This window comes from Anarrhichthys ocellatus, unplaced genomic scaffold, assembly GCF_004355925.1.
Source record: "Anarrhichthys ocellatus isolate YVR2014 unplaced genomic scaffold, GSC_Weel_1.0 scaffold13, whole genome shotgun sequence".
NCBI lineage: Eukaryota > Metazoa > Chordata > Actinopteri > Perciformes > Anarhichadidae > Anarrhichthys > Anarrhichthys ocellatus.
In genome coordinates, this window is record NW_022280043.1 from 3,774,009 (window position 1) to 3,784,019 (window position 10,011).

Below are 10,011 nucleotides of genomic sequence, written 5' to 3' on the forward strand. Positions count from 1 at the left end.
GAGAGAGAGAGAGAGAGAGAGAGAGAGAGAGAGAGAGAGAGAGAGAAAAGACAGTACAGTAGAACTGGCAGGAGAATATAATATTGCATGTCACAAAGAAAGAAATACTTAAGGAGTCTTTGCTTTGGCAACATGTTTTTATTCATTATGTCATGCCAAAAAGGCCTTTGAATTAAAATGGAATTTAACTGAATTGATTTGAATTGAGAGAGAGATACAAGTTCCCTCACCCTTAGTCTGGCACTTCCAAATGAAAGCTTGTAAAGATAGATAGGCTGATGAAATCAACACACCACAACCAAATACAGAGCTGCATTATATATTATGAAAATAAGTGGTCAAAAATACACTAACAAAGGAAGATAGCTTTAACCAAACAGTACAAGCTTTATTCACACTCCAGAGAGAATATTTGAATGTTAGGGCCATTGCAAAAGTAGGATAAGATTCAGGTTTATTGGCAGCTAGACGCTAAATCTATGGGACCATTACTGTAGAAAAACTGTTTGCAAATGTGTGTGTAACTGTACTGCAATCTGTGTGTACGTAATGAGATTTGTAAATGTGTAAGAGAATCTCTAAATGCATACTGAGATTTGAGTACAGAAGAATCTGCAGATGTGTAAAAATAAATGTGTGCTGTAGTAACTGATACTGATTTTTTTAAATACATTTTTATTTCCAGCTTTTAAATCAAAACACTTACAGCCAATATCTATGTACACATTTACAAGTTTGCCTACATATTTTCCATGTACACATTTTTGATTTGTGTATGATGCGTGATTGGAAATCTGACAATAATGTTGTCAACTGAGCAATTAGTGGACTGAAGCAAATGTATTAGTGTCTTTGTCATTTCTAAAATAGAGTCCATCCGCGTGTTGCTCTGTACAGACAAAGACACAAAGGAGAAGCATCGTGACTGTTGGGTTTGGTTCACTCCATGTTTCCTTCCACTTTGGAGCCAATAACCACATGAAGATTTGGGTTGGAGAAGTGATCTGAAAAAGCCCATTGACACTGGTTAGTGGGTGATATCAAGCTTGTGTGTTAACAGTATTTTTAAGGTATTGTTTTGTGTTTCTTCTTGTCAACAAATCCCACGAATAAATAAAATCGAACAATGACTTTGTCGATCTCTCGTACTTTCTGATGTCCGTACCCTGTCAGTGGCACTCAACCACACTCCCATTCATGCCTATTCAATTTGAGTAAAGCTTTAAAAATGCCCAACATTTGAATTAATAAAAAAGCTCAGAAAAATAATGCTAAAACAGTTGTTCACTTAAGTATTTTCTGTATAGCCAAAGCTTGAGGAACTTATTTCTGTGTGGAAAAAAACAAACTAAACGATCAAAGGATTGTTGTCTTTTCTTGGGACAGCACAATAAAATTATATCATACCCAAACATGTGACATATGAAACATTATGTGTGTGTGTGTGTGTGTGTGTGTGTGTGTGTGTGTGTGTGTGTGTGTGTGTGTGTGTGTGTGCAACTTACGTGCAGCAAACTCACGGATGTCAGCAGGCCTTTTAAGAATTACATCTCTATGAGGAGGAGGACAGAAAATACAAATAGTAACTGTACAACTAAAGTATGAGCAGCTTAGAATAGGCTTTTTAAAGTATGGCATTTTTTCCTGAAACAACTGGCTGCACATACAGACAAACTCAGACCTTTTATCATCTTTGAAAATACAAACAAGTAAAAGAAAAAGACAAGCTCATGGTCACCAGGAAAACTCAGAGCTAAATGTATTCCAAAAGCAAGCGGAGTTAAGTTAGAACTACATGGAATCGTTTGCCTGACGATATGTGCATGTCAAGCTCAGTTTACATCTTTTCAGACACAAACCTTTATTTGAAATATTTAGGCTTTAATTCATATTTTGTTTAAGCATGTAATTGTTCTAGTCTTGTTATATTTTGTACCTGAGATCTTTGTAATGTAACTTTCCAAAGGGGAAATCCTCTTTATCACAAATGTAGCCTAAATATAGTAATACTGTTACTATCTGTAATTCTCTTTAGGTTGCCTATACTGTTTACTTGCTGGTGTCTTTTATCAGACAATACTATTAAATACAACTAATTAAGGATGCCACCACGCTAATTAGGAGGAGAAACAAGATTAGGCTCATTTACATGTGCTTATAAAGGCTGGCCTTGGTTTGTTTAAGTGTTGTCTGTCCATGAGAGCAAGCTTACGTCTGTGTGACATCAGGATCTCAGTCTCCAACACAACTAGCAATAGTAAAGTTCACCAACACGCACACCACGAGCCTTTTTATTGTCTAAAAGCAATAGAAGTTGATCTAGCTGACGTTACCTTAGAAAGTCCCCTATCAATACCTCTACTTCTGGGTGCGATCTCAAATACGTCTCGTTGTCGACTCTCGTTCTGATCTGACAATCATGAGAAAATGCATTTTAAGGGTCGCTGATCAACAGCATGCAGATCAAGCTGCGGCTCTATCGTTAGCGGTGTTACCTTGAAGCGTCGCAGCTTCTCTTGCTGCTCAGCACTTAATACTCCGACGTCCAGTTCCGCTAAAGCTCCACAACCAGCCATCATCTGTGTTCGTCTAATTCTTTACCTTACTGTGTCCACTGACCGGAAAACGTTTGATACGGTTTGGGCAGAAGTGCTGCTATGGAAACGACCTCCATCAATAATGGCTGCGTCCGCGAGGTGGCAGCATGTGACAGGACAATAGCTCCCAGTATATTATTGTGTCGTAATTGAACTGAATCCTGAAGCAGGAATAATTTGAGAATTGCATGACAGGTATAAACAGCACTGTTTTGTCTACTTAGAGCCTCTTAAAAAAACTCAAGAATCCTTCAACTTTTTGATTTTTTTCTGTAGTATTGCAAGAGCGGTAAACAACCACGGTGGCTGTAGTGAAGTTTCATCACTGACTCAGTTCATTAACTTCTCTAATTATACCCCATCACAGTCCACATATGACCACAACGATCATATTTGATGAGGTTTTGGCTGATGAATTACTTCCTGTACAGCTAAATCCTGTTTAGATTTAGCTGTACAGACACTGAAAAAATTCAATTAGATTTTTGACATTTTGCATCCCAACTCAACATGCTGCTCGGGTTTGTATTAACTCCCTGTTCCTCCTTCGCTGTGCAATGTGTGCAGTTTAGAATACTAGGCAACATAGCACCCGATTTGCTGAGTGGTAATTTGATTTTATTAAATTAATTTTGCAATATGACACATAAACACAAAACTAAGGTAATGGAGGTCTTAAAACTATATTTTGTCACAGAGGTTCCCTTCAAGACAGAGGCTCAAGATCAGATAATAAAGCAGGACCCAACTTAAGTCCTGTGTCTTATCAGTTGATGTTATTTTTACAAGGTAAATAGTCCTACAACCTGGAGTTCAGGGGCCAACACAGAACCTTAAACAAGACAATCAGCCCGGCCTAATCAGTCTAAAAGGGAGGACAACTGATGAACAACCAGTGCTTTTGTCAGCAACTTTTGGCAATTCTTGTCAAACCTTGTAAAGAATATGTTTAAACAGAAAGAGCAGGAGGCAAGTGACATATTTGATAAACCTTAATATAAATTATATACAAACAGAAGATGAGGTAGTATGCTTGACGCAGGCCTATAATGAGGCCTACATCTAGTCTACAGTTCATCAACACACTTGGCACAGACTTGAGAAAGAGCAGGTAAAAGGCTGGTTTTGAGACAAAGGCAACAAAAAGTCTATGAGAGGTATTTTAGGTATTAGTTAAAGAATAGTAGAATTTTTGTTTCCAACAGAAGCTCATTGGAGAATGATAACAATTTTAAGTCCATTATCCTTAGTCATCTGTGACACTGGCTAGTCTTATTCCCATTCCTGCCTGCTCATGAGTCCCTATGGAGAAAGAAATAACTTGTGTTGTTGAAGTGCATGGCTTCTACCCTCTCCTTCAGCCGCTGTTCTTCTTTATTTTCTTCTTCCCCTTCTTCCACTTCCCTCTGTGGGTTTTTTTTGTAACGAGGAGGGGCAAAGGTCACCAGAGACTGTCCTTCTGGAGGTGTTGGTGCAGAAGGCTGAGGCCGCGGAGAGTCACCACACTGTATGACGACACTCAGTCTCTGGAGTTTAGGCATGAATCTGTCCTTGTGTCTGAAATGAAAAGAAGAGAATTTGACTGAAATAATTTGCTGAGATTTGAAGACTGGGACATCCATCCACTGGTTATAAATGTATCCATGTTTGTTGTACAGCAGGAAATACTATATTTTCGATATAGATAGAAATAGATATAATATACCTGAATATGTAGGCAGCCAAAATGACCGACAAGAGAGAAAGTGAACCAGATATCCACATGACATGACGTAACACCTCCGCACCACTTTGGACTGGTTCAGGAACTGCAGTAAAGACAGGAGAAGACAGTGGGAAATCCTAATAGAACTGAATAACATCCATGCAACGTGTATGGGTGTAACTGAATGTGTGTGTGTGTGTGTGTGTGTGTGTGTGAGATTTGTGTTCAGCCATGTTTCCTGTGGCTTGTTTCGTTGTTAAGCCTCAGTTATTATGATGACATGGCTTCCTGTTGAAACCCAGTGGGGCAGAGGGGGTTTTCAGCACTCAACAATTAAGAGTTCCCTCTCTCTCGTCTTTTCCCCCTCGTCTCTCTCACACACACACACACACACACACACACACACACACACACACACACACACACACACACACATAAACAAATAATTAACCAACATGTTTCACTGTCTGCTAACTGTCTTACCATCAAACACATCATCATCTGTATCAGAGCTGCCTTCGTTGTCTGTGTATACTGGGAACTGCAAGTTAGAGAAAGTAACACAAGAGACGTGGTGAGATACTGGAGGCAGGACAACAATGAGTACAGCATTATAGTACAGTATTACATATATATATTACAGTATAGCACTAATGTCTCTTTGACTCTCACCATTGTGGAAGAGAGATCATCCTTCCCGAACAACCCTTTAGCTGAGGAGAAAGAAACCCGTGCAGATGACATGTTATCAACAATTTTAACAGAAAGGCAGCCCCTTCATCTAGACAATATAACATTTATGAAAAGTAAAAACAAACTGTATTGTATATAATGCTTTGTTTAGACCAGTGTTTCACATCTGGAGGTTGGGAAGCGGTCACAAGAAAGACCAGCAAGACAAGAACCAGAAATAAACAATTTCTGCTACACAAAATAAAGTCTTTCATCTCATCACATGAAAAAAAGGTTGGGAGCCACTGATCTAGACGGAGTTCTGCTATTGTATAATTCTTTTATATAGTCATGTTTTGTTTTAAAAAAATCATTACCTTTGGATTCAAGACTTATTTAAGCATCGAATGTTTTTGAGAGTGAAAAGTTCTTTAAAGAGAAAAGAAACTCATTCACGCAAAATATTCTGTTGATGATTGCTTCTGTGATATAGCTGCATATTAAGCACAGTTGGAAGGAGTAAAAGTAGGTACGTATGAGAGGGTAATTGTGACGAGCTTATTTGGAAAACCCAATCATACGGGAAGGAAACAGGAGGCCCTCCTGCTCAGGTCGTCATGGCTACCTTTGTCTGCGTCCAGGCTGGGTGATGTATTACGAAGGTGACAAAGCTCAATGATTTACAGGTTCCCCTAATCCACATCACTTCCATGTCTCTAAAACCAATAACACAACTTTTCTGCCTGCTGGCCCCTGAGCAAGAAAAAGTGCTAATTTGCAGTTTCCACTAACAACAGCTTCAACTACGACACAATTTTGAAATGGCTTGATTTTGTTCACGTTTCTTTCTACATGTATGAGTGTGTGCATGTGTGCCTACCTGTCGTGAATAACCAACTGCTGGCATAGACAGGTTTACTCCAGTCACTCCACTGACCATCATACTCTTCCTTGGTTCTGAGCTGTATCAAGTACTCAACACCAGGCATTGCATCAGTGATAGTGTAGGAGCGCTTCTTTACCATCTGTATCTACATGGACACATACAGAGAGGCAACCAGGAAAACCTTATTGTTCAGGCCAGAACACTACTACTGAACTGTGAAAAGTAAACACACTCACACCGACAGTGCATGTTCAGAAAGCATTTGTCCACCAGCACGCACCTGCCCATGATATAACGAGGATATATTAGGTCGGTATTTGATCTCGTAGATTAGTTCATAATAGTTGTCTTGGGGCTTCCAGGAGTTCGGCAAACCCCAGGTGACGGTCATCCTCATCTCCTGTCCCTCCTCCTGTCGAACTGTCACATACGATGGAGGGTCTGGCTTTACTGAGGGAGCGGGAAGGAATATAGTAAGTGTTATCCATCAGACCAAACGCACACGTGACACGGACACACACCCGGCTCGACACACAAACTTACAAATGCCCAGAGGTAGGAAGTGCAGCAGGGCGCTGGTGGCGTTTCCCGTGATGCTCGTAACACACAGGTAGGCCATGTGAAGGGTTCTCTGCTCGTCCTCATTGTGCTCCAGAGCACACCAACAGCGGGAGTGCCGAGATGAGTATGAGCACTGCGATCGAAGAAATGCATCTGTCGGGCTGAGAGAAGGAACAACAAGGAAATAAACTGTTTCACTCACAGGAAGATGGGTGAGATAAAAAAAGAACATGACTTGTATTGCTGTTGTAGTTTTAACCTTGTTCACCCCCCATATGTAGTATTTTTCTGGGGTGCCAAGGTGGTCTAGTGGTCCAGCTGAGTATTCTCTCGCTCCCTCTCCCCTCATTTCCTGTCATTTCTCTACTGTCACATGTCTAATAAAAGCGCAACATTTTTTTTATTTCAACCAATACTTCATTCAATGCTTTCTCTGAAACATCAACTTCTCGGGGCACTTCCATTCAGCTATTTCAAATGTCTCAACTGCAAACCTTTAGCAGGTTTCTTCCCAAAACGTCATCATTTCTGGTTAACTTTTGAATTTGGAGTCTAAATCATTCAACGCAGCATCAAATGCTCTAGTTTGAAATGTATGGCAAGGTATAGGAGGGATAAAGGAGAATAATTCAAATTATTTATTGTACATCTATGTATATGTGAAATTGAGACCTGCTAACAGACCTGATGTGATTGACAGGTCAGTTGACACAGGGACTGAAAAGAAACTGCATCTCAATCATAGTTTGTAATGTTGTTAAAGGTTTGTTTGTAAAGTAGTATTTACTATGTCCACACACAAGTATAAGTTATTCATTGGGTAGTTGTGGTATTAGTGTCTGTCCTTACCTTTTACTGAGTAAGAGGTAACAGTTAGGCCATACAGTGACGGGCTTCTGAGGCACCCATTCACAGCGAATCTTACTGCTGGGTGACCTTTTGTAGCAGGACAGGCTGGGATTCTCTGGAGGATCTAACACATAAAGAAGACATGCAGTGATATTGTATATTCATCTCTTAGTTATTTGTTGTCTTTACTAAATACAGTATATCTACATCAACCACCAACCAATCACCGAAAGGCTACAACTACAATTTAATGAGTGGTTTTAAAAACAATAAAAAAATGGCAATAATGCTTGTTCAGAGTCCAATAAGTCAATTTTAAATATTTGTTTTGTCCAACCAACAATCCAAATCACAAAAATATTGAATCAATAATAATGTAAAACAGAGAAAAGCAGGGCACCATACCATAAGCATGTATGCATTAAAGCATTAAATGTGAAGTAGCATCTCATTGTTCTACCCCTACATCATTACTCAGTTTATTGTCACACTGATGCATTACAGCTTTCATTTACACTTACATTCTGAATATGTAGCATAATGCACTTTGCAACGTCTTACTAAAACTGCATTTTATACAGAAAACCTAACGCTAATGCTAAGGTTTTTGTTTTGAAAAACAAGATATGTTAGGACAAATGAAAGAGCGAAGGATAAATATCCAATTGCCTGCTGTTCTGACTCACCTGCAACGTTTACCTTTAAGGAGAACCTCTCTCTGCCTCTGTGATGGCAGGTGTACCTCCCAGAGTCCGTCAGTCTTACCGAGGACAGAGACAGTGAAGCCTCACTCCTCTCAAATGTGATTTCACCCCAGTCTCTGTCTCCTTTTCCCACTGTCCTACCGTTCCGCTTCCACTGTAGCCTTGACTTTATGCCTCTTGTTACTCTGCTCCCTTCCTCCGCTCCCTCCTCTTCCTCATAATCGCCGATGCCGTCCATCTCCTCAGCCTCCCGGTCGGATTCAACCTTCAGCAGTCTGCTCGCATTGGTTGGCCGGACTGTGTGAGTGGTGGTAGAAGCTGTATATCCTGTCTCTGTACGTCCAGGGCTTCTGCGTTCTCCTGCCGATTTTGAGTTAGACTGGTATCCCTCACTTACAGGATTTTTCACAGTATGTGTTTTGCTTTTCATCAAAACTCCAGTTTTGCTTATAATGTTTACAGTGGTTGGGGTTGCATTAAAATAACTCCCTCTTCTGTTGTTTGTGTGAATGTTGACCTTCACTCCGTTCACCTCCACACCACCACTGCAGGTCAAAACCAACTTACTGCCCGGAGATACAACCAACAAACCAGGGGGAGGGTCTGGACAGAAAAACAAACATAATTTATAGAGCTTATACAAACCAACAGGTGTGCTGGTTGTCTTGACCTATGTGTGGGAAAGACTTTTTTTATTGTACATTCAGACAGTATTTTGCACAAAATGACAAGTTCTTGAGCATCGGTTGCTGTCGACTCCGCACGGCACAGATAGAACATTACATAACCAAAACTACCAACTCTTTTTTAACTTCCTGTTTTAAGAGTCATCTTTTCTTTACTGTTTCTTTTTATATCATGCCCTCTCACTTATTTACATTTCTGACATTACACAGATTTTCAGATTGCACTCAAAACTCAATTAATTATGACTTGAGAAGTATTTACACCCTCCTGTCCATTGGCCTTGCAAACATACTTTCTCTCCCTTACTCCCACTTTCCCAGTTCTCTGTCTATCTAGCCTAAATATATGGATATAACTAGAGGCTCTGCAGCTGAGAGAAGGCAAAACAACACATCTGCTACTGTGTGTGGACAGGATTTAGTTTTTACACATGTTCTAACATTTGAATTTGCCTGACCCAGTATATACATCATTTGTCTGACCTGCATTAATAATTTGGATAATTAGATATTTTGACACCAAATTAAAAGGAACTTTATTCCCTTTAAGAAAAAATAACTGAACATCTGGAGAAAATAACAACTGAGTAAATACTTTAAGCAAATAATATGAAGAACATTTATCTGAGTTTCCACAAAAGCTTTACAAAACAACAATTTAGATGTTAAACAACACAGAATGACAATAAAGATAATTTCTTAATGATCTATTAAGATATTATAAATATGTCAAATACGAAAAATAAACAACTTTTGCGAAACAATGTAGCACTGTGCTTACACTGCAAACAAAGGAGGCTGCTACAGAGCACGGTTTGATCCATTTACTGTGATTGACAACAATCTGAATACCTCTTGTGGGTGACAATAATGACCCCATAAGCGAACAAAACACCTTACATCTGCTTTTGAAATAATAAATTAAAAGTAAGTCAGAACATGGCTTGTTTTTACTGACATGGCAGGATGGATCAATCACAAAGATTATTACCTTTTCTCGGACATTTTCCGTCGAAAATGCCTTGGACCTGTGCGGCGCACAGAACGCACAGCAAAGGGAGAAAACCCCGCATGTTTGCGCATGAGTCTCCCCTCACCGGGTCCTCACACCATCACTTACGTGCAAACAGCACCAGTTGGAGATTATTGTGGTTCTCATCAATCTCTTCACACGAACAACAACAACTGAAGGTCCTCCTGCACAGACGGGGTTGTTAAAGCACAGTTACCGGTTTCCTCTGGTTGCAGCAGTCTGCTGTCAGTAAGACCCGTTATTGTGAAATCCCAGCTCCCTTCCCGTTGTTCAGTACTTTAAAGAGGAAATCCTACCCAGCGTCAAAACAAAACCCCT

General features: G+C 39.9%; 2 protein-coding genes across 2 annotated transcripts; both read right to left on the reverse strand.

The window, feature by feature from the left end:
* Positions 1–170: 170 nt before the first annotated feature.
* On the reverse strand, positions 171–3,171 carry riiad1 (regulatory subunit of type II PKA R-subunit domain containing 1). The gene is made up of 4 exons (XM_031853476.1): positions 2,496–3,171; positions 2,334–2,410; positions 1,506–1,552; positions 171–1,004 (listed from the first exon to the last, which is right to left on the reverse strand). Exons 1-4 carry the CDS (start codon positions 2,577–2,579, stop codon positions 940–942), a joined length of 273 nt encoding a protein of 90 aa, XP_031709336.1. The 5' UTR covers positions 2,580–3,171; the 3' UTR covers positions 171–939.
* A 93-nt stretch (positions 3,172–3,264) lies between these two features.
* On the reverse strand, positions 3,265–9,926 carry il6r (interleukin 6 receptor). The gene is made up of 10 exons (XM_031853475.1): positions 9,652–9,926; positions 7,957–8,577; positions 7,271–7,394; positions 6,404–6,582; positions 6,141–6,310; positions 5,855–6,005; positions 4,975–5,015; positions 4,786–4,843; positions 4,303–4,405; positions 3,265–4,154 (listed from the first exon to the last, which is right to left on the reverse strand). The coding sequence occupies exons 1-10, from the start codon at positions 9,731–9,733 to the stop codon at positions 3,890–3,892; spliced, it is 1,794 nt and encodes a 597-aa protein (XP_031709335.1). The 5' UTR covers positions 9,734–9,926; the 3' UTR covers positions 3,265–3,889.
* Positions 9,927–10,011: the final 85 nt, after the last annotated feature.